General features: G+C 38.0%; 1 protein-coding gene across 1 annotated transcript in view; it reads right to left on the bottom strand.

Moving 5' to 3' along the window:
- Positions 1 to 7855: 7855 nt before the first annotated feature.
- HS6ST1 (heparan sulfate 6-O-sulfotransferase 1) overlaps positions 7856 to 26116 on the bottom strand; it is a 200942-nt gene continuing 182681 nt past the window's right edge. The window contains exon 2 of the mRNA XM_032225017.1: positions 7856 to 15748. Within this exon, the coding sequence (XP_032080908.1) occupies positions 15040 to 15748 (709 nt within the window). The 3' untranslated portion in view covers positions 7856 to 15039. The remainder of the gene's footprint in view (positions 15749 to 26116) is intronic.

Below are 26116 nucleotides of genomic sequence, written 5' to 3'. Positions count from 1 at the left end.
TTTATTGTATTACCGCTGTAACCTGTGTTTTTAATTATCGTGTGGGGATTGCTTGGGTGAGTGAATGAGTATGCTTGATTCGGAGGACCTGCCGGGGAATGTGGGGGTCATTGGGATGGTTGGGGGGACCACGGACACGGGAGTGGGCCGGAGCATTACGGTCGTAACGGGGAGGGGCAGATATGGCGGGGACTTTAGGGCTGGCCATTACCGGGGAAGGAGGGCTCCCTACGTCATAGGGATCCCTCCTTCCGGCCCTATGAGTCCCACTCCGAGGCCAGATGGCGTGAATAATCAGGACCCTGGTCTCAGGCTGTTGTCGCTAAATGCCAGGTCTGTAGTTCACAAGGCTCCCCTCATCCGGGACTTAATTTTAGACGAGAGGGCAGACCTGGCATGTATTACTGAGACCTGGCTGGGCCCGGAGGGAGGAGTCCCCCTCGTAGAGATGTGCCCAGAAGGATTTCAGGTGCTTCATCAGCCGAGAGCCCAGGGAAGGGGTGGGGGTGTGGCTATTGTGATCCGGGAGTCTTTAGTACCTCGTAGGATCCCTGCTCCGGAGCTTGTCGGGTGTGAGTCCCTGCTGGTGAAGTTGGACCTCAAGGGTCAAGTGGGGTTGCTGTTAACGTACCTGCCTCCCAACAGTGTTGCAGCAGCCCTCCCCTCGCTCCTCGAGTCGGTAGCCGAGCTAGCAATTGAATTCCCCAGGCTTATGGTCCTGGGGGACTTCAATCTGCCTTCGCTCGGTGAACACTCTGATGGGGCGCAGGAGTTCATGGCTTCCATGACAGCCATGGGCTTGACCCAGGTAATTCAGGGCCCAACCCATTCAGCGGGTCACATGCTCGACCTCGTATTCCTCTTGGAGCAGTGGACTTGTGATCTTGGTCTGAGGGGTAATGAGATCATACCCCTGTCGTGGTCAGACCACTGCCTACTGAGGCTTGACTTTCGGAGGCCAAACCCCCACTGTAGGGAGGAGGAACCGACCAGGTGGTTCCGCCCCAGGCGACTTATGGACCCCTTGAGGTTCCAGACGGAGCTTGGGGTTATTCCTGATACTCTCGCCCACAGTCCGGTGGAGACTCTGGTTGCTGCCTGGCACTCAGCAGCATCAGAGTCCCTTGACCGGATTGCGCCACTACGGCCCCTCCGGGTCAGCGGATCCCGGAAGCCTCCTTGGTTTACCGAGGAGCTCTGGGAGAGGAAGCGCCGGAGGAGACACCTAGAGCACCTATGGAGGTCCGATAAATCCGAATCGAACCGAGCACTCTTAACAACTTGCACCAAGGAGTACATCAAGGCACTGAGGACAGCAAAAAGAACATATATTGCCACCTTGGTTGCGTCCACTGAGTCCCGCCCAGCCGCCCTGTTTAGGATAACCCGCTCCCTCCTAAATAGGAGGGATGCGGGGGACCCCTTGCAGGGTAGGGCTGAGGATTATGTCCAGTTCTTAGCGGACAAAGTTGCTCGGTTTTGGTCGGATTTGGACTCCACCTTTGCAGATCCAGCCGAGGCACAGGGGGATAAATTGGCAGACCATCTCTGGGTTGAGTTTCAGGATGTTGCCCCTGGGGATGTGGACAAGGCCATGAGAGCTGTGAGCGCCTCCACTTGCATACTGGACCCGTGTCCCTCCTGGCTGGTTGCCAACAGCAGTGAGGTGACACGAGGCTGGATCCAGGCGGTCGTTGCCGCCTCCCTTTGGGAGGGGCACTTCCCCTCCGCACTTAAAGCGGCGGTGGTGAGACCCCTCCTGAAGAAACCATCTTTGGATCCAGCTGTTCTCAACAATTACCGCCAGTCTCCAACCTCCCCTTTGTTGAGAAGGTTGTTGAGAAGGTGGTGGCCTTCCAGCTTCAACGGTCCTTGGATGAAGCTAGTTACCTTGACCCTTTCCAGTCCGGCTTCAGACCTGGTTACAGCACAGAAACCGCTTTGGTCGCATTGACCGATGATCTCTGGAGAGCCAGGGATGGAGGCCATGCATCCATCCTGGTTCTCCTTGACCTCTCGGCGGCTTTCGATACCATCAACCATGGTATCCTTCTGCGACGACTGCGAGAGGTGGGGGTGGGAGGCACTGTTTTGCAGTGGTTCTCCTCCTACCTCTCGGACAGGTCGCAGTCGGTGTTGGTTGGGGGGCAGAGATCGACCCCTAGGCCCCTAACATATGGGGTGCCGCAGGGTTCGGTCTTATCCCCCCTACTATTTAACATCTACACGAAACCGCTGGGCGAGATCATTCGGAGGCACGGGATAAGATACCACCAATACGCGGACGATACCCAGTTGTATCTGTCCGCCCCGTGCCAACTCAATGAAGCGGTGGATGTGATGAACCGGGGTCTCGAGGCCGTTAGGGACTGGATGAGAGCTAACAAACTGGTACTCAACCCGGACAAGACCGAGTGGCTGCTGTGTTTCCCTCCCAATAATTTGGCTAGTGTTCCATCACTCAGGCTGGGGGGCCAAATTTTACACCCCTCAGACAGGGTTCGCAACTTGGGAGTCCTCCTGGACCCACAGCTGACCTTTGACCACCACCTGTCAGCTGTGACCAGGGGGGCATTTGCCCAGGTTCGCCTGGTGCGCCAGTTGCGACCCTACCTGAACCGGGAGGCTCTCACAACAATCACTCGGGCCCTTGTGACCTCTAGGCTGGAATACTGCGACGTGCTCTACATGGGGCTGCCCTTGAAGAGCATCCGGCGACTTCAGCTAGTCCAGAATGCGGCCGCGCGAGTGATTGTGGGCGCACCGCGGTTCGCCCACATAACACCTATCCTCCGCGAGCTGCGCTGGCTACCTGTTGATCTCCGGGTGCGCTTCAAGGTGCTACTTACCACCCATAAAGCCCTCCATGGTAGTGGATCTCAGTACTTGAGAGACCGCCTCCTGCCAATTACCTCCCTAAGACCTATCAGATCACACAGATTAGGCCTCCTCCGAGTTCCATCCGCCAGTCAGTGTCGACTGGCAACTACGCAGAGGAGAGTCTTTTCAGTAGTAGCTCCGACCCTTTGGAATAATCTCCCCATGGAGATTCGTACCCTCACCACCGTCCAGACCTTCCGTACAGCCCTCAAGACCTGGCTATCCCATCAGGCCTGGGGATAAAGATTGTAATCCGTCCCCACCCGAATGATGAATGAATGTTGTGTTCCATTTTTACTTATGTTTACTTATGTTTATGTCTTATTGTTTTGTATTCCCCTCCCCATAAATTGTAAGCCGCCCTGAGTCCCCTCAGGGAAAAGGGTGGCCTATAAATAATAAACAAATACCAAATACCAAATGCAATAAAGCATCGTGTAAGCAGGGATGTTTTTGACATCTAGAAATACTTTTTTGCACATATCGATTATTCAAAAAGAAGAGATGTTGACTGTTTCAGTTTTGTAGTGGCTTAACCCATTTTCAGTCAGACTTGAAAAGTTAACAGAAGTAGTGGATGCATCTACATTTCAGGATTTATTTGGATTTTGGCAGAGGCGTCTGCAGGCTGGACGATCTTGTCAAGCATTTGTCCTGCCAGGTAGAGGCATTGATTTTCAAATCAGCCTATGCCTAAATATATGATATCACAATCCATGATCACCTTATTTTTCTTCCATTATAGTTTTACAATTTGTTGGCCTTCATCTTGGCCCTATTGTTCATATTATCATCTATAGCTTTATTGGAGCATTATGAAAATATCTCCCCTACATTTTTTCATGCCCCATTCACTTTATGGGGAATGTCAGACAACATTTATGCCATTTTGAAAAATATCATGGAACAGAGTATAAAGCATATTTGTCATTTCTTCTGTGTGGTCACATCTTTGTTATACACTGCCAGGTTGCTTGATTTTCTGCTTTGATTTGTTCTGTTCATCATACTTGCAATTGAAGAATTAATATATGTGATCTTTATTACTATTATCTCATACTTTGCTATATACAGACATACACACTGCAAATTCTACAGCTATAGTAGAGGTAAACATAAAATTCAAGAAGGCAACTTTGCAAAGCTGTAGAATTTGGCAGTGTGTGTGTGTCTGTATATATTTGAAATACGTACTTGAGTATACTGCACCTTCTGGCTATAAGGTCATAACAAAGAAACTTTATCAAAATGCCAGACCTAGTGTATGGCTGTCACAAGCGATCTCTCTCTTTTTGAATGTCCTTGTGATGCCACTATGCATATAGAGAAAGGACAGAGCTTGTGTTGTTGCAATGATGTGACACCTCTATCTTCATTTATCCTCTTCCCATTTCACTGTTCAATTTCTGGATCTCAGGCTAACTATCAAGTTGAAATTGATTGGTCAACATCAGATAAATCTTACTTGTGCTGTCTCCCCCAGCATGGAAATCTTCTACAGCCTTCTCTTATTACACCAATAAATGAAATGTCAAGCATGATAGTTGGAATAGTCCAAACCATCTGACCAGTGTTCAGCTTTGAATACCTTAGCTGTCCTAACTATTCAAAATATATCTAAATTGCATTTTAGACAGGCTACAATAGAAACAACTACTGGTTTGATAATAATAGGGTGGGAATGTTTTCATGCCTTCTTTGCAATCATTTAAAACAACAACAGCAACATGCAAATAGGCAACTAAGGGGAATGCAGAATGTTTATTTAAATTCCAAATGATAGTAGAAAAATATAGATTGATATAAGAATTATTGCAAAGTGAATAAAACATGCCAATTGCAATTGTGATATTTCAATGTAGTGATCACGTGTGGGAAATTGATAGATGAGCAAGATGAAAGAAGGGAAAACCTCATGTTTCTATTACTTGTTAACTGGCGGCGTGATGAGAAAATGAGAATAGGATTAGCAACAATGCCTTTGTTCTATTTTTCTGGCACCATCTCATATTCTAGATGCTCCTTTAACTGTTGTTTTTATCATCTTTGGGTTTTTTTCATCCTTTTTGTATTTAATTTATTGATGTAAGTCCAGCCTGAGAAGAATCGTACTGAAGGTCTGTCTCATGTCTCTACTTATTTGTCTTCAATTCAGACTTGATTCCATATATATCTTATAAATAAAATTAGATGTATTGACTTATAATCTAATGGTCAAACATTGTCCCAATGTCTTTGTACTTTTCTATCAAGACGTCACTGTAATGGAATTACGACTTTGAGGGACTCTAGCCATAATTGGTTATAAGGTGTGATGGGAAAGCAGAATGGACTCAATGTTATAAGCCTGCCTACAAACATGAAAGGCAAACTGATAAATGTGGAAATTTCTTTTGGGAATGCAACTGTCGAAACTTCTTTTGGGAATGCAACTGTTTTTATTGAGCAAATTTCCCCAGATAATAACTCACTACAGAATGATAGAATTTCTTAACACTCAAATAATTGGGAACGTTCTTTACTTTCATAATTCTAGCTGTGAAGTTTAGTCCTGCTTCATCAGGCAAGTCGTCAAAAGAATAGGCTTTGAAATCATTGTTTTTCCAGTAATTTTCCCGTCTTCATGGTAAATCTATCCTGCTATTTCAAATGCCACGCCTTATATTTGATTATCACCACTCTGAAAGTAGTGTAGTATGATGAAAATTATTGCCTCAAATTCCAATGCATGTCCTGCTATCCTTACTTGGATTATGGGAGCCTGAAGAAGTTTTAAATGTATTTGCAACTGCAGACATAGCAGTCATGATCTCACAAGTTTATTAAATCGGAGTATGATTGAATCCACATCTTTAGTTAAATGTACATACCTACATGCAACAATGAGATTACAGTTTCATTGTAAGGCTTAGGAATCTTGTGCAGATACATGAAGCCACTCCTGAATGGTGAACAACTAGCATTTGTGGCACAGAACAGATGTTAACTTGCTTTGTCTGGGAACATAGGTTGTGTTTGAATGACTCATATAGTACTTATGATTCTTTTATTGCTGCATCTTATGTGTAAATTAAATTGCCTTTTCACATTTCTCTTCCTGAAATGTGTATTTTTTACTTTAAAAGAGCCACTTCTACTTTTGTTCTGTCTTTATTACAAATTAGTACTACATTTACCCTCCCTAATAGGGACACGGTGGCTCAGTGACTAAGATGCTTAACTTGTCAATCAGAAAGGTCAGCTGTTCAGCAGTTCAAATCCCTAGTGCTGCATTGTCCCAGCTTCTTCCAACCTAGCAGTTCGAAAGCATGTAAAAATGCAAGTAGAAAAATAGGGACAACCTTTGGTGGGAAGGTAACAGCTTTCCGTGTGCCTTCCGCATTTAGTCATGCCAGCCACATGATCATGGAGATGTCTTTGGACAGTGCTGGCTCTTCAGCTTTGAAATGGAGATGAGCACCGTCTCCTAGAATTGGGAATGACATATGTGGGAGGGGAACCTTTACCTTTACTACACATAAAAACTCTCCAGAATTTGCTTTTCCCAGTTTGATGCAAGAGAACCTATTTTTAAATGAATTCTTCCAAAGAGGAAGAGGACTCTTCATTACATTTTCATGGAGAGTGGGGTGTTCTATTTATGTAGTCATGAGTTGGCCAGAGGTTTGGCAGAACTGTTCTGCTTTTTCTTATAGAATTTTATCTCCAGTGATCTGCCTTGTCTTTCCATGCTTTCATTAAATTTTAAAAGAGGATGTCCTGAGGGGACTCTTCCCATGGTGCCTTTCAGATTGAAAGCATGGGTAGCCATATGGTGAAAGGAAAAAAAATACATAACAAAAGCAACAACAACAAAGTCAGCAGTAGGACTTTCTGTCATCTCTTTGCTATCATGCTCCACCTGGAAAAATCAAGGAAGAAATTCTTAAGCATCCTGGGAATTTAGTAGAAGTCACTTTCATGCAGGAAGAAAATTGCAAAGCCTAGCATTAGGAATACCATCTCCTTCTGAAGCAAATTGTTTTGACTTTCAGTGTGTTTTAGGCTGTGATCTTATGAAATGTGGACTAGATGCTGCACAGCAAGTATATGTTATTTTTTTCACCAGAAATCAGTGCTTGGTCCCAGTGGGAGCTTTTAGTAAGGGAGGGTATGGCACCCTCATCTGTGCAAATATCTAGTAGCAGCTATTAATTGACTCTTGTTCCTGTGCAACGAGCTTATGGTAACCATTAGTGCAAGCCAGATGGTGGTTTCATACTAATGAGACTTTGGCTTGTAGAGAGGTAGAAGCAGCCTCTGCTTCCACAGGCATTTTTTCTTTAGAAGCTTTGTCAGCCAGAACAGCAGGAGAGAGATTAGTTTCTTGTTTTTGAGGTGCTAACATGTCCATGATATATAATATCTTGCTGAGATGTTTTCTCCCTCCCCTTTTAAAATTAACCAATAAAAAGCATAGGTGTGTTATAGTTCCCTTGATATTGAGCCATCTTTCAGGAGTTACCATACATAGTACCCCCACATAAAATAATTAGCTGCATCATTTCATGGGTGAGCTTGAAAATTTAAGTCAGGTTATGCTAAGTAGGCTCCATCATTTGGTTAGGCTAAGATTTTTCTAAAAACTGCTTTTAAATTGTGATAATTTAACATACAAATAAAGCAATAGGCCCGTAAATAGTCAAATCCAAATTTGAGTTCCCCTATAGAAGATTCTACTATTCTACAACTAGTAGAATCTAATGATTAATAATGATTTATAATCTGCAAATTAAAGTAGACACTGTTTACTTCTGATTTCCCCCTTGCAAGGAACATTTATAACAGGTTTATTTCCCTTTCCCCCACAAACCAAAACTATTTTCTTCCCATGGAACAGATCAAAGGGAATTAGAATATCAATGATATGGCACATAGACAGCATACACAGCAATGGAGAATGCACATATCTCAAAATATAACAACAGGCCAAAAATCTTTCTGTATGCTTTATTTAACTTGCTAAGGTCCAGTCTTGATCTAGACAGAAACAATTAAGTGACTATTCTTTTATTTTGTTTTGTCTGTTTTTGTAGTAGTTACTGAGATGAGTAAAAGGAACACAATCTTTTCTCTTTGTAACATTTTTTTTAAAAAAAGAAGCTATAAATAAATATATAAAGCTTTAGAAGTTATTTGATTCAGTCTTAACATTGCTGTTAGTTTCTGCAGCAAACATGCAGATTTTACAGAGTCGGTCCATTGGAAAATAATGGTCTGAAGGTAGATTCTCTCAGTGTTAATAAGAAGAGCCTGTTTGAGATCTTAAATAGGAGAGAAAAATGGAGTTTAGAAAGATCAAAGTACCAGTTTATTAGATAAAGTTACCCAAAGAAAGGAGAGGAAACAGATCCTTGGGAATAGCTTATTCATCGGCTTCATAATGCAGCTTAGACAGCTTTGTGAAATTAAAAGCAGTTTGCATAAAGCAAGTAACATTAACATGATATCTCACTCAACTGCAGTTGTGCTGTTAGAAACACTAGCACTCACCAAAATTTGCAGAGGCATTGGCGCAGATATTGAAACTAAAATGAGTTTGTAAAATGCAATTGAAAATCAGTTCAAACTAGCAACACAAATAAATTAAAACATATTCCAGCATGAACAAAACAAATCATCATTTGAAAATAAGTTCAACAATTGTTTTTCATTGTTCAGCATCAAATTCAACATGTAGGAAGGAGCACCTGAGAAAAAGGCAGAGGAGAAAAAGTAGGAACTATAGGACGGAATGGGGTAGAGAATCACACGCTGGAGCTCTTCCCCATGATGCGCTTCAGGATTTATTAGAAATCAAAGATATTAACATAAAACCTCACTGAGAGGAAAACCTCAATCGATCAGCCTATGAATGCATTCAGCCCACTCTTGGAGATAATCATTTGGTTGGCCAACTCCTCTTTACTTTAATATATATAATTTTTAAACCTGTCCATATTAATGGAATGTAAGTAACAACAAAAAGTACAATGGTTCTAATGATATTCTATGCCCAATCATGGGAAATGTTGCATCTTCTGTTACCATCTTGGTAGTTATAAAGAACTGCATGGCTCAAATGGATTTGAAGACACTAGAGGACTGTAGTATTCAAGTTAGCAACATAAGCCTGTCAAAACAATCTTTAATTTATGAATCATCTATAAATGTAAAATTCACCTAATTTAGATGCTTTAGAACTAAAATGGACATTCAAACCTACCCTTTCCATTCAAAACTAGACTAGCACAATATATTGCTAATCATATCTATGTTTTTTCAGGTGAAGGATCAGAATAGATTGGAGAAATCTGTGTGAATGTGAATTGCATGTGTCAAACATGAACTGGAAGAGAGCCTGAACTCATAAAGAAGACTTTGCAGTGGCCTTCTGATGCCCCTTTGTTTCTCATCTTAAAAGTCTGATCTTTCTAATTGAAAAAGAAAAGCAATATAAATTCAGCCTCATGTAATAGCATGGATGTTTGGCAGTCCTTTGCATTTAGTGTAGTAGTTCCAAGCAACTTTCTTCCCACTTGCACAATTGGAAGCCTAATGGGATTTCATTACAAGAAATTGCTAGTACATTTAAAGAAAAGTCAAATAATATTGCATTCAGAAAACAAATGTGTCTTCAAGCAGAGATCATGATGGTATGTGTTTGTACACTAGACAGGAAATGTAGGAATTTATCAGGCTGGCAGTCTTTTTCAGCTTTTAAGCAACATTTTTAAAATTACTATTTGGTCTTTTTTAGTATTAAACTAGAAACACTTGGGGATAAACTTGGCATTGGCATATACTCTACCTTGGCTTCCCTTGAACCATGGCTTCCCTTGCCTAGCTTATATTGATCCTAGTTAATGTTGGTCTTTCTCTTCCACATACTTTGCTAGTTAGATCACATATATGCAATGTATATTTGTTCTGCCATGTCTCTGCTATTCCACATTCCCATTCAAATAATGTAACATCTTTTAAAAAAAGATGCAGTATCTTTCTGCATAATCTTTTAAAATCATTATGTACATGCTTTATTCTTGTCAGTCATCCTCAACCTTATTCTCTAGATGCAATTACACTGCAGCTACAGAATTTCCAGCCAGCAAAGGATTTTTAGCCAGAACATATTCAAGGTATACCAAGTGAGGGTTGGCTTGGCTGAAGCTATTCTTTCCCCACTACTGCTATAATTTCCAAGACAATTCTCTGTAGATTTTAAAAAAATGGCTACAAGATTAGACACATCCAAACTCTTAGAATGTAGCATTTCAGTGTATTTAATAAGATGATGAGAGAAATCTTGCACAAGTACAATGAGTTAATAATTTCCCATGCCAAAAATGGAGAACCACTAGATTTTCCTTTTGTTAAATTTTCCTAATAATTATTCTGCAAAATACTATGCCAACCCATATGCATACTGCAGTTGAAGAAAAACCTTCCTACCTGATCAAGCCAGAGAAGTCTATCTGGTCAAGCATCCCGTTTCTCCTAAAAGTCAGCTAGCTCAGTGTTTCTCAACCTCAACAACTTTAAGATGTATGAACTTCAATTTCCAGAATTCCCAAGTCGGCTCTGAACTAGATAATTCCAGAAAAGTCAACTCCTATTGTTACCCAGCAACTGGTACACATAAAGGAAATTGCTTGAAATTGCTTGTTTTCATTGTCAGGGCTAGGAGCTGATTTCCTATAAGAACACAAGACTGAGTGCAGATACCACAATAGAGTCCCAAAACAACAGAGGGAGCACTAGTCATTCAACTGGTTAATTCCTCTTTTGTAATTACCCTTCTCTGTTAAGAAATTTCACTAGGGAAAGCTGCCCTCAATCTAATCCCAGTGTACTCCAAGTTGGAAAGCTTTGTTAATTACATCTGTTTCTGGAAAGGATCTTCCAGTTATAAAAAACTGACAAGAAATCTAATACATTGTGTTATATGAAAAATACTTAGCTGGCTTATGGCCTCAGAACTATTTCACAAATCCCCATTCAGTTCTCATTTCAGGCGGCTTCTGCAGAAAACAATTTCTTAAGTAATTTCAGTGAAGATTGAGCTATTATGCGCTGGCTGGTACTGCAAAATTCTCTTTTGCTAAAAGTCTGGAACCAATGTCCTGGAACACTAGGGAGTGCGGTGGGAAGGATGTCTGCTGTTGGAAATGTTTATAACATTTCTTCTGTAGGGATTGTTCTGACTAAGTAAGCATGCTGATTTTAAATAGCTAGAGGAGATGTTTTCTAGACTTCCCCAGCACCAGCACTGCTGACATTATAAACTGCTCCTGTCAGAGTTAAGGAAATCTCAGAAGATGATATGGAGGTTGAAAAGACACAACAGGAACTACCCAAAAAGTGCCCTGTTATATTGTAGACAAAGGATTTTAAGCTAAGCATGTTTTTTTTCTTTACAGTATCATTGATCTGCTCTTGAACTATCTGGTCACACATCAAAGAATATATAAAATTTCTTCCCATGATATTAATGAATGTATGTTGCTTATTACTTTTATTATATGTGTCTATGTCATTGTTTGTATTCCCCCTTCCTGATTTTATGTGAGCCGCCCTGAGTCCCCTCAGGGAAAAGGGCGGCCTACAAATGTTAATAAACATCCAAACATCCATTCTAAACAGTCACATTTAGCGTTTTAGAGTTTTTAGAGTCCCACTTTTTTTCTATATCCTTATAATTGTCCTTATAACAATTTTAAAATCCTGGACTGTTTTCCTTTATTTCTCATACCCAATCATAGCTTATTTGCCTTTGCAGTTTCAGTCCTTTTTGTCCAACTTAGATGGATTAGTCCAAATTATTTTCAATGACTTAAATGTCTTTGTAATAGTATAATACTGTATCTTAGCAAAAGTTGGGAAGACAACTGAACTATTGTGACAGGCCATGAAATTGTTATTTCTCTCTGCTGCAAGAAACTATATTGTGATCTAAGCATAAAATGACCACACATTCACTCACTTTGGCGCTGAAGCTGACAATAATATTCAGTAGTTTTTATTTTCTTAACTTTTACTTATAAAAACATCAAACAAAAATATTGGAGGAAGCTTATTTTCACAAGCAGATCCATTAAGGTTTTTTTTAATCCAGGTTGTTGTGGAAATTAAATTTAAACACACAAAAAACCTAGTTTCCCTTTATCTTTATCCACATGATGAAGAAGCCCTAGAAACTTGCTGTTTGTCATACAAAGCCTAATAGAACAGACTCTCTGCTGTTCACACTATGCATATTGATTAGTTGCTGCAGCACATTTTTGTGAGACCACAGTGATGAACCCAGTACAAACACTCTGGGTAAAGCTCCATTTTCTGCATGTCCAATGTTTTTGCGGCAGATGTTTTTGCAAGCAGATAATTTTAAAAAGTTTTTTTATTTGTTGCAAAAGTCCAGAGTTTTCCAGAGAATTAGCAGACTGTTGTTAATCCCTAAATTTAAGATTTAGAGATATAAAGTCTCCCTCCCCATCCCAGTTATATTCAAATGCTTAGTTTTGATGAACTGTGAATATGAAGGGCATTTTCAAATACAGCAGAAAACCTTTCGACTGACTTGAGCTGCCAAATATTTGTATTTAAGAACTAGCATGTCTTTCAGGATGTAGATCATTACAGGTCCCTTGGTATTTGTGTTAAATACTGAAATAGATGGATAAGGTTATGTTTAAATCACGTTTTCCTTCTGTTATCACTCTAAATATCACTCACTGTCCTGTGGATGAAACATAGAAGCAGCAAGCTGAGCATATATAATAGGTTGCTTAATTAGGCAACCTCCTTAGGAAGAAGACCAAATCTTAGGACATGAAGCTTACATTGAGAACTGTGGGAAAGAATACAGGAAGTCCTTGATTCATGACCACAATTGGGAACAGAATTTCTGTTGCTTCGCAAGGTGGTTGTTAAGTAAATCACACCCAATTTTACCTTTTGTTATGGTTGTTAAGTGAACCATTGAATTATTAACTGAATCATATTGCATTATTAAATGAATTTAATTTCCCACATTGACTTTGCTTGTTGGAAGCCAGCTTGGAAGGTTGCAAATGGTGATCATATGATTTTGGAACATTGCAACTTTTTGCATTTGTATTTTAACTTTCGTAAATATATGCCACTAGCTAAGTGCATGAATTTGGATCATGGGACTATGGAGAACACTGCAAATGTTGCAGATGCAAGGACTAGTTGTTAAGTCACTGTTTTGTAACTTCGAATGGCTGCTAAATGAATAGCTCTATGTCAAGCACTACCTATATTGAGATACAGAACCAAAAGAAAGTTCGATACTTTCTTGTGCTGAAAACCATGTACTAGCTTTTCTCTATGATGCAGAGTGCGCCCAATCTTTGAGAATCAGCTGTCAACCTTCATATTCAAATACTATCTACAAGTTAACTCAGTATCCAAGAGAACAGAAACAATAAGTCATAATGACAAACACAATTTGGTTTCCTTCAGACTCTCATTTTATAAAACTATTTAAAAACTTATAAAAGTGTTTTGAAAATAAAAGACATAGGTTTTTGGAGAGACAGTAAATGATAACTGGATGCTTTCAAAAAGAAAAAAATGTATGGCATTGTGATTTAAAAAAATGTTTATATAAAGGCTTATAAAATCAGAGCTTGAAGTGAGAACAACTGAGCGCTTCTAGCCTTACAAGTTCTCGTTTGCTCAAAAATAAGAAAGCAAGCCAGACAAGTAAAGTTTCCTTCAAGTAAGCAAATAACTTCATGGACACATCCATGCAAGATTTGTTTTTGGTAATACTGTGGAAGTGCCACCTTTATGGGATTATTTCCCACCCCCCCAATTTTCTCATCTAGTCTAAAGCCTTAGTATCCTTTAATATTATCACACTCCTAAGTCCTGAGACTGCTTAGGTTTTCAGCTCAGACACGATCAGCCAAATGCTGCCATGTGTTGATGCAACGCAGAGTCTTAAATTCAACATCAGCACTCCCATAAATAGTAGATATTATCCAGTGAAAATTAGTTGCATCTAAATCTCCCGACATCAATCAGTGGAGACGAATTACTTCATTAAATTTTAAGTTAGCCTCAATTGACCTAGGGCTTATAATGATCTAATGTTTATTGTATAGCAGTCACTATACAGCAATGGACAATATGTAATGCCAAATAATGAACAATCACTTTGAATAATAACTGTGCCGTATTAAATCAACATCCAAACAGAGGGGAAGAATATTTTCCATCATGAGCAGAACCACCACCAAATGAGAATTTAGAATTTGCATGGAATATGTTGGCCTCAGTTCATCATATTCTTTAAATTTATTAGAGTGATACACAGTCAGTCTTTCTCTAGGAAATGATTTTTTTAAACCACTTTGTGATGAGATCACTTACAGTTAGTTTTACAAGGGATTTAATTCTCTCTTTAACAAAGGCTGAGAAAATGTATGCACAGATTCACCAGTTGTTTTGATAGTGTAGAGTGTATGAGTGTGAATGTATGCATGCAAAACACCAGTGCCATGTAATCCAAACTTCAGTCCCCAATTCGTAGTCCAGGCTGTAATTTGTTTGCTGAATGTTTCTTATTCTCTATTTTTTAAATTTCCTTTTAGTTTGACTGCTGTTGGTTATATATTCTGCCTTTGTTTTAGCCATGATTTCAATCTGAAGTCAAGCAGGCTGGATCTGGGACCACGTCACTGTGTGGCAGGTTCACTGCCATTATGATGGTGACGTTCACCACTGAACATCTCATATAGACAAGGGAGGAAAACACTGATTCTTTGAAGCTCATTTGCCATTGCCGATGGAGAAGAGTGGTACAAAAGCTTTCTCTATGATGTCTAGATCTGCAGCTAGGAGATGAAATATGTGGTGATATTTGGCCTCAGATCTAGGGGACTACACTTGTGCATTTTAAACTCTGAGCTCACTTTTTTATTATTTTTATTTTGTTTTATTAAGAACCCCATTGGTCTGGTAAGAAACAGTAAAAAGACCCTTTGTTTAAAGAAGCATTCTACTTTCTGTTTTACAGATTGTTTTAAATAAGTTTTTTTTTTTAATTCCATGTTCTTTTGTAATGGAAACACTAATATCTTGGTTTTTTTTTTGTATAAAATTCTTTCAATGCTACCACTTCTCTATAATATGGCTCATGTAGTCCTCGGTAGGCAACCGTCCTTGTTCTTCTGTCTCTTCCCTGGGAAGTGCTTCATTTGATCGGTGAAGAAGCCTTTCTTCCCGATTCTTTATTCTCTGCTCCATCCTCTCCAGCTGCCTTTTGTACTGATAGCGCTGTTGGAAGAGGTCTTTTGCATAGTCGTACAGCTGCATGTCCAAGTCATTAAGTTCTTCAATTCTCCGTATGGTCTTGGTGTCCACCTCCACTCCACCTGCTCTTGTGCTATTATACTGCATGAATGGCCTGATAAATTTTAGATTGAAAGTTCTCTCAAACAAATACTGTGTTTTTCTCTGGAATTCTGTTAAGCCAAAAAAGGCCATGTCTCTGAGATTTTTCTTGGCACTTTCCAGCAGTATCTGTGCTCGTTTGTTTTCTGGTATGAAGGACATATTGTAGCAGCCTACCAAGCTTAGGTCAGCCAACATCCTCACTTGGCGATTGTTAGCTAAGTTATATGGGCAATCCATGAACTCCTGAAGAGTACAGCCTGACCAGTCTGTGCCTTCATAGCATGATGGCAGTTCTTCAGGGGTTGGTGTCCGGCCATCACACATATGCAAGGATGTTTTCCAGGTAGCTCCTCGTTGGACATGCCTCCATTCACTGAGATAACGGGACACAGGATCCCTTAGCAGAGTGATGTAATAAAATTTCCTGTAAGAGAGAAAAAATGCATGTAAGAATTACAGATTGTACACATAACTATTTTTATTTTTATTTTATTATTTATGTATTTATTTATTAAATTTATTGGCAGCCCATCTTATCACAGGGTAACTTATCCAGTGGCAGTTAATAATATTACTTGTTTCTTATTAATTTTTAAGGTTTACATTATCTGAATCATATACATTTCTTTTCCACTAGGCTCCGTAGTACTAGTTTCAAGGAGTGTCAGTATAATTCAATATAACTCAACTGATCTGTGATCATTCAACAGTTCTTTTGGCATTAAGAATCAACTGACATTTCATATTATTATACAATTAAATGTACATGGCAATAAGAAAGAAAGACAGGAAATAGAAAGATACAGAGGGAGAAACATACAATACTCTATTGTGGTGGTACTTCTCATCAAAAATCACTTGTCATGACAAGGAACACAGGATAAGCAACAGTGGGCTTCTAGCCAATAAATGACAGAATAATCATGATCAGAATTGCAGCCAAATCATTCAGTATAATAAAAATACAGATTTATGTACCTTAGGAGATAACTTAGACTGAGAACTAGAAGATTTTTATGGCACAGTACAAGAAGCCATTTCTTTAGTAAAGACTATGAATATCCCAACGGTTATGGGATAACTCAATGCAAGTATAACAAACCCCAAGGTAATAATAATGTTGGGGAAGAAAGACCCTCCCCAAATAAAAAAACATATATCAGTGTAACATGTTCCTTAAAAAGGCCAAAACTTTATCTAATTAATCTACTTAATCAGGCAAATGGAAAAAAACTGATGAATTATCAACATAAATTGCATCAAAACATTTAAAGAACTAAATAATATTGTGACCTCAAGGGGAATGTATTTAAATTAAGAATGATCAAATGCTATGTTTAGTCACTTCTCTTTTATGACATCAAACATGGATGGTATCCTTCCAGGGTGAGAACAACCTTTGAAATGTGGCTTTTAAGGAGAATATTGAAAATTCTTTGGAGTCATAAAAGGTAAAAAAACAACTTGAAATCCTAGAGAAACCTCATAAAGACCAATAAACAAAGAAAAATGTGATATTTGGTACATTTATTTAGTATTACACATATCCCCGGGGAAAGGATGTTCCAGAGAATGGGAATCCCTGCAGAGGAGACCTTCCATCTAACTGATTTTCCATGGAATTCGAATTGCAAATTCCCTCAAGATATTTGAACTGGATGGGTAAACTCAATTTGGCAAGGCAGGACCCGATACGGGGGTGAAATGTTTCACCTTACAGATTTTTAATCGCATCCTATTTGAAGTGAGCTCAGAAGCCTATTGGTAATTACTGCAGGGAACCCAAAGTCTGTGTTATCCTGTATTGCCAGGATTGGTGTGCCAGTCATCTGGCTGCTGCATTTTGAGCTAATGGCCTGAATCCAATGTTTTATGTCTGGCATCATTATATATCGCTGCATTGTTTGTCTTGTATCATTGACTGAAATTTTCCAACTTTCTTTGCTCTCTGCCTGCTCTAATAGGTTTCCTTTCTGTGACATGCAATAATGGTGATGTAACTTTAAATGATTATGTTCAGGAGCTCATAATGAAAGCTCTCACAGCTGCTTACCCAAGGGTATTCCATATTCATGCTCCAATGGATCCACACATAAACTTGATTTCTTATTTATACTTAAGGAGAATAACAACCAGGATTTTGTTTAAAAAGCCTACCTTTATAAACCTCTAAGAAGATCAAACAAACGACTAACTCCTATATAAGTCACAATTACTACTCTGTGCATAATTACTTTGAAGGAAACAAAGCAAAACAAAACAAAATAGGGGAACTATGTAATTGGACAGAAATATTATCATACTATTTGTGTAGATATTGACCCAATACCAATGATGTTATGAAATGATAACACATCAGGGCCTAGATCTACACAGGTTTGGAAAGTAAATATTTTGTTGAGAAGGATATCAAACTTTTAGGATTTCTGAAAAGTTTTATTAACTTGTATTCTTTCCTTGCATTTTTACAGATAAATGGCATGGAGTAGGAGGGAAAAATTAGAGAGAATTTGCCCAATCCAAAAATAAAAAGTAACATTTTGTTGTTTTCTCCCTACTTTTCTAAATAGTTTCCCCCCACTTCTATTTCTCTCCTATTTTTTGCAATGATCAGGAATTATAGTTAACAGGATGCTACAGATCTGCTGATCACATTTTTTCCCCTTGCTGTTTTTATACTTGTGATTCTTAAACTTGAATTTCATACTATTTTATGAATACATACAATGTATATAATTTCCTTCTGTTAGTGTATGATAATGACATTTAAACTTCAGCAAAAATTAATAATATATAAAACTGTCAAGTTGTATTGCATTATCACAAACTTTTCATTATGGAGATTTCATAGTCCACTTTGTCATATGAGATCAAATTATGTTTACATCCAGGATAACCAGTTTTAAAAACTAAACTTATTTGATTTAATTAATCTATATGAGCAGTTTGACTAATAAATATATGAAATTAAAAATAACAATGATTCATTTTTCCCAAGCAGGATACTGCTATGATTTAAATTATCAATGCTATGAAACACCAAACAGGGAGGGATAAAAATATCAGTGGAATACATAAAGATTATAAATGATGTGAAATGTTTCATTGAGGAAGAGAGACAAACATTGATTCTGATCACTTAAAAGTTCTGACAAGTGGATATTTTTTTCAAACCAGAGGAATTCTCAACCTCAAACTTGTTTTTCAATCTCTCTTCTCAGAAGCCAATGTAAAAAAATACTTAAAATATTAAAATATTCTATGCTATACTAGATCTAATATATCCTGAAGTGTGCCAAGTCTGGGATGCACAATAATAATGCAAAATCCAAATATTCTGCCATTGTTATTGACATTGATACAAATACTGAAATTCTATATATTAGAATTTAATTTAATTACTTTGTTTCTGTTTTCTATATTGTGTTAAATCTTGTTTCTTAAATCCATCATCAATTCATTTCTAACCATGGGATTCAATCAGATCTGATTGGCAAGGATCTATGGTTTAGATGATGTAATGTTTGCCTACCAGTTTTATTTGTACAGACACTTGGGTGTATCTAACATTAAATATTTAGCAAGTTGTGCTAAAAATGTACAGAAGAAAAAAATGTTTTAGAATAGTAAGAGCCACTCAGAGCCATTTTCAGCAAGAAATTATGGCACTATTTTTATTTATTGGAAACACCTCCATTGAAACCATCAATAGGAGAATTCCTTGAAGTGCAAGTGGCAGTTTCAACTACTACTTTTTTATGTGGACGGATGGAAGAGAAAATTTAAACTCCTCTCCCTATCTTCCATAATCCTGAAGGTGCTCAGGGTTATTAAGTCTACTATTCACATAACAAGAAACCATCAAAATATAGGTGAAGCTTGACTTATGATCACGAGCATTCAAAGTTACAATGACACTGAGTGAATGGGACTTACAATGGGCCCTGGAGTTCTGGCTGTTCCAACATCCCTGCGGCCATGTAATTGTGATTTGGTGCTTGCAGTTATGTTTCAGTGAGCTGTGGTCACCTGATTGCAATTTATGATGTTCCCTGCCAACTTCCAACAAGTGAAGTGAACAGAGAAGCTAGCAGGAAGTCAGCAGCTGGAGCATGTGAGGTCCTTGCTTAAAAACCTGCTGAGGTCTTATTTAGTTATGGCAAGTGGGACTGCCGGAATTGCCATTGCTAAATGATGGGCTCACATGATGTTTATGACCATGTTGCTTAGAATTGGAATTCCTGGTCCCAACTGCTGTAGCAACCCAGGGGCTACTTGTAAATACAATAGTCTTAAGGTAATTAATATCATGTCTACTTTTACTAATTAGTGAGCAGATTGAGCACAGTAATGCCTGCATTCTTTCAAAAGAAAGTGTCTGTGGATATTCTCAGTCATCCAGGTCACGGCTGTCCCAAAGATGCTCCCTTAAGAAGACAACTGGACCTTCTCATTTCTCTTTGAAGACATTTAACTTTTCATACAACAAACTTCTTCAGCTCTAACTTACTTTCAGAAAAAAGCATTTGCATGTATAATGTTGAGGCAAGGTGAGGCAGGTTTCCTACTTGATATAACTTGCATGGATATACTTACACAAACACACACAAAAATGGGATTGACAAGGCCCTTGGCTCCTATGCGCACAGCACTGAAGCCTCCAACTGCTAAATTTCCACTGTTAACTTCCATATCACTATCAATTTCACTCCAGAAAAATGCCCTTTCTCTATGAGGTTATTCATAAAGAATAATGTGACTAACCCACCTTTTGAAGTAGCTTAATGAAAGAATAGAGTTTGAAATTAAAGTCCTTTAGAATTAATGGGCTGATTCATTAATGAAATTAAAGTATATTGAGATGTAAATCGAAGGTAGGAGATTATGAAAGTGGGATAAAGAGAGGAAGAAAAACGAAGAAAAGTATTAATGAAATAATTCAAAACATTTTCTCTCAGCTAGGGATGTATGTATATATGTATATGTGTTTGTTTGTGTGTGTGTGTGTGTGTGTGTGTGTATGTATGTATGTATGTATGTATACACACACACACATAAGACCAGAATAAATCAAATACATAATAAAACAAAACAGTTTATTGCTCTATTGTTCTCTAGATTTCTGCATTTGTTCTTTTATTCAAATTCCAGGAAATTTGGAATTGGAGTTGCTTATCTGGTTTTGTGCCAATCAGGAAAGAAATTCTCTACTCCTCCCTACGAGAGAAAAGGAACAGGAAAGGAAAAATGAGAATTGCCTACCTGAGAGAAAGGGAAAAATCTTTCAATCCTGATTTTGATGACCTCCTCCCTTTATCTAGTTTGACAGGTTGGGTTTGATTGACAGGTTAAATTGATGCTTTCTTTTAATTCTTTCATATCTTTTTCTCTTGGGACAGGATTTCTTTGCATCCACTTTAGTACATCTCACCATAGTCATTAAAGGGAAGACTCTCGCCAGAGGCCAGTGGATTCTTTTCAATTACAACCTCCATTTTCACAATTGAGTATGCTGTGTGAAGATGATGGGACTGTACTCCCAACATTCTCTGCATGTTTTGTAACAGTGAATTTGTAAGGCATTATATTCTCCAAATAACTTCATTTATCTGAAATAATGACAGTGAATTTAAGATAATCCACCAGAAGGGAAAAAAAAGTGAACTAAAACAAAGATTCTTTTTAAAATGGACATATTTTAGCAGACTGCTATATTTATATATCAGGTGTGAGACTCCATTTAAATTGGTAGGCTGTCTGATTTTTTTTTCTTGCTAGATTAATTTCCTGTTACCATTCTTTATTAAATGATACTATGCCTAAAGTAGGATAAACTTGAAGAAATAATCAATCACAATGCACAATAATTTCCTTGCTTACAAGAAGAAATTCCTTTCTATGTTTCTTATTGCAGGACAAAAATCAACACAGGGAAACTTGCTCTGAGGTATATTCAGAATTTTGCAAAAAGTCTAGGCCAGGATTAGTGCTGCTGCTTATATTGTTAATCAGACACCATGAATTCCACAAATAAATATTGTAGTGTAAACAATTGCTCTGTAGATTGTGATATACACAGAATTTATTTAGTTATCTATAAATGTATTTATTTAATTTATATCCCACATTTACTATTTTGACTTCTATCAGGCATATATTATAAAATTCTACTAATACAGGTAGACCTTGATTTACAACCATTTGTTCAGTGACTGTTAGAAGTTACAACAAGGCTGAGTGAATATGGTTGCAACTGTTCTCCAAAGTTCCAACTGTCTCAATATCCCTGGATCATGTAATCATGATATGGGAACTTGGTTGCTGGCTCACCCAACCTGTTGCAGCGCTCTATGATCATATGATTATTTGTGATCTTCCTTGCTGGCTTCCCCAGAAAAATAATGGGGAAGCCAGCAGGAAAGGTTGCAAATTGCTGAGGTAAGACTGTCCCACTCTCTCTCTCACACACCCTTGTCTCTTCTGTGCTTGCACTGAATTGGCCGCTCACATACTCCTGTACCTTGCAAACCTCCATGCACTCCATACACCCTCCCAGACCTCTCATATCCTCTCACACTCCCGTGCACCCTTGGATCCATTCCGTGCCTTCCCCATGCACCCTCAGATATCCTCTCCAACTCTCCCCATGCCTCCCTCACATCCTATCACACCGCTTTGTGCCCTTCCCACCTAGGAGCAGCTACGTACTTGCCTGCTGGGTTGCATGCAAACTGCCTGGAACTTATAACTTCTTGCTAACTTTCTCACTGTCCTGTTTCACAATCACACATGCCTCAAATATGTGTAATTAGGAGCAGAATGAAAATGGAAACATTGGACCAGGTGCTTCTTTCAGTTTCATATATTGTACTAGAACATAATGCAATTTGTTTGCTTTTGGCTTAGTGTAATATGTGAACTCAGACATTATTGGTTGCAGATCATGGCTTACAGCTACATATTATTGAACCGAGACAATTACAGCAAATCCTGATTAAGCCTAACAGTGTTTTAATACACATTAAACTCAGCTTAGTGATTCATCACAATGCCAAAAAAGTTCAATCAGAAAGAATGTGAGCATATTGCAACACAAAGGCTGCTATTTTGTAAACTATGATTTATAGTATAGCATTACAGGTAAAGCTAGCCAATTAGATGTGATAAGATGAGATAAACCATGGTTTATTGAAATATGGATACCAAGAAAGTGTAATGATTCTTATTAGGCAGAAAGCAGGTTTCTAGCTTCTCAAATTGTAGCATAGAAACCCTGCTGCATTTACATTGAGGTGAGTTGGTTGTGACACAAGTCACAGGTCGTGAAATGTATGAAATTCAATGCAGTTTCTCTGAAACTCCAAACGCCAGAGGCCTTCTGGTCTAAGTAAATTCCAGAGAGTCTCCCCTAAGCCATCTGGGATTTAAAAGCTCAGGTTAATGCTCATTTGACTTTATTGCGAGAGATCTTATAGTTATGTGGCTGCCAAGCAGCCTCTTCATGCTATCCCTTGGATGATTTCCAAATCTTTCTGGAAATGCCTTGTCTGGTTTCCTGGCTTGTCAATAACGTATTTTCCTGCCATTGCTTAAAAAAACATGTATTGATTGATGCCTTCTTTATCAGAGGATGAAGTGAACAACTGAATGTCTAGTTCCAAGTTTCTACATTTGGAAAGATTTCCAGTGCTGAGCAAGATCCAGTGACTTGCCATGATTCTTAGCGATTGAAATGCCATTCTTCTGCTAAGCTGTGGCAAAATCCACTTCCAGCCAAGTGTTCTGAATCCAAAATTTAGTAAAAGCTTTTCTCTTGCAGACTCTTTTCTCATCCATATTTTGATGGCTGTTGCAAATCCAGCAAAAGCTGCATTAAGATATTTTCAAGTTTTCTGTTTTCATTTTTAAAAAAATCTGCATGCGTACTTAAATAAAAAGTGCTTTTGTAACTCTTATAATGATAGCTTATTGTAGTTAATCCAACCGGACCAGTACTATACCTGAAAAGAACTGGGATTTTGTTCCCCAAATAACTTATCTTTAAAATGGAAGGGTTAATCTAATTAATATTTTTGTATGTTTATATATTCCAAGATCATAGAGCCATATGTCATATTAAATCATACATGATGGCTAGGAAGAAACAAGAAATAACCAATTCCCAATAGATGGAAGATGGTGAGAAGACAAATTGCCATGAAGAAAATAACTAAAATGCCAACTATAATTACCCTTATAACTTTATGCCAAAAAAAAAAGTCTGACCTGACACACATTAGATATTAACAGGTATTACTTCATCAAGGAGATATTTTAGGTACATTCCATAGAGCAATGATGATCAGTAAAGATTATTTTGACAGAATACCCTGCCAAGAATATATATCTTGAAAAAAAAGTTATATTTGGAACTGTTTGCCACTGTTCCACCTTATGACACTGTTTTGTAAATGAGAAGAATTCTCAGTTCATTAAGGTCTCACATTATGTTATAAATACTCTAAATAAACAAAGGAGGTAATAATTCGCCACACATACACAAATATACTTGATAAATGTTAAATTTTCTAGAAGTCTCTTTTATCTTTTGAAATTAAAACATTCAATTTCCATTTTTTTCTCCACTCTCTCATCAACCACCTTTTCTATTTCAATATTACATACTTACCCACATACATAAATAAACAATTGGTAATAAATAAATGTGCTTCCTCTGAGAAGGTGCTCATTAAAATCTTGGTTTCTTGATTTTGCTATGCACAAAGTTAACAATCAAAGCCTTTTAACTATTGTCAGTAAAAATAACACATACATTTCCCTATATTTATATTTTTCTTGGATATTTACACAAAGCACAGGTTGGCATAGATTTTGAACCATATCCGGTTTCTTTAGGTCATGAAAAAAAATGCATTCAGCCTGCCTCTTATACCTTTTTAACATTACCAGAAGTCACTGACTCCTGCATATTTAGTGACTAGTGCTTTAGTCGCTGCATTTTTCTGAAAGTCCATTTCAAAAAAGATAATAGGTGGTACACTTGGCAACATTAAAAATGATTTCTTATTATATGAAATGCTGAGAAGTTTCATGAATGGACTCTTCTAACGCAGATCATATCCTACCGAATACTAGCTGAAACTGTCATCGGCCACATTCTGATTCAGCAGATAACATTGGTCTAGTTGCACCTATAGCACCAGGTCAAAAGATTAAAGTGGACAATAAGGACAGTATTTTTTTATTTTAAAATAGTTTTATTAAAATTTGTTTTAGCAAAATAAAAACCATAAAAGAGAACAACGCTATACAGAATCTGGTTAACTAAAGTTCAACACTAAAATGGCAGCAAGATAAGGGTCAACGGAATTCAGGAGGGATTGGACTTGAACTGCTTGTGAAAATGCAATGACTCTGAGCTAATGATGCACTTAACCCTGTCCCCAGCTCTGCCTGCTCTTCTACAATTATAAACAAGTAGTTTCCAATCTTCTTGGTTGTATATACATTTATATTAATTAATATTTCTGAGGATGAAGAATTGGAAATGTTGGCTGTGATCCAAAGAATAAATAAATAACACTGGTGAAAATAAGTTGCTTTCTTGGTCTTGTGGCTAAGACCAAGTGTAAATAAGCCAATCTACCAAAAGCTGAGAAGAAAGAATATTATTTCTTTTGGGACTAAAACGTGACTTTAGGTAACAGATATCAACTCCAACCCACCCACCCCAAAGTTTGGAAAGCATTATGATAGTTACTGAGAAAGAGTGCTCAATTTTCGATAAGGTATTCTACAGATAATGATGTAACCAGACCAAAGCTGCATGTCAGATCACTGACAATGTCAGCATTGAAAGATTTCCTTATTTTAAAGATACATTTGGAAAATGTGAGAAAAATGAACCGAGGAAAATGATACATTTTTTTCCATGTGACAAGTGTGAATTAAGGACTTAAAAAATAGCAAAGGGAATGTTTGGAGGTATCAGTGAATTTAAGTAGACTAGAAGAGATGATTTTAAATCAAATAAGTATATGATTCAGAACATGAGAACATATAAAGGAATACAGTAGCAATGACACTTAAAATCCAGATAACTTTGTTTCACTATAATCCACATATAGACAACAAAAAAGTGCCTTCTTGGTGGTGATCTCCACTCTATGGAACATTATTCCCCTCCCTCAGGTATGGTGGCCCCATCCTGTTGCTTTTTTAAAAAGCTCTAAAAATGTGTTTTTGTTAATGGGCCTGGGAAATGTGAATGGAGATGGAATCAACCATGTAGTTAATTTGAATAATTTGCTGCTGTTATAGGGAGATGGTTTAACGATTTTATGTTGCGATTTTAAATGTATAAACCACCCAGAGTCACCCATATGTGAGTTGGATGGCTATGTAAATTTGTTTAATAAACAAAGACACAAATTAATCCAAAAAAGATAAGATCTATTTGTTCTATAGGCATTCAAGGTTTCTGACCATAATTAAAGTATCAGTCAACTTTATTTATAGTCATAGACCAGATTTCTGTGTAAAAATAAAACAAAGCTAATATATTAAAAGGAAAAATATGTAATAAATTATCTTCCAATAAATGTACTGTTTGATTGTTGGTTGCGAAATTAGTATACAGTGATTTGATGGCATATGTGGATACAAAGCCAGACTTTCTCCAACTTGGTCTTTTGCATGCCCCATCTATGTGCTCTTTGCTACAAGCATCTTGCATTTTGCTGAAGGTCATTGTCTTCTCTTTGTTTCCCCCTTTCCCAGCAGTATCCATTTC

Source organism: Thamnophis elegans, chromosome 10 (assembly GCF_009769535.1).
Source record: "Thamnophis elegans isolate rThaEle1 chromosome 10, rThaEle1.pri, whole genome shotgun sequence".
NCBI classification, from domain to species: Eukaryota; Metazoa; Chordata; class Lepidosauria; order Squamata; family Colubridae; genus Thamnophis; species Thamnophis elegans.
This window is presented reverse-complemented; position numbering and strand designations above follow the sequence as displayed.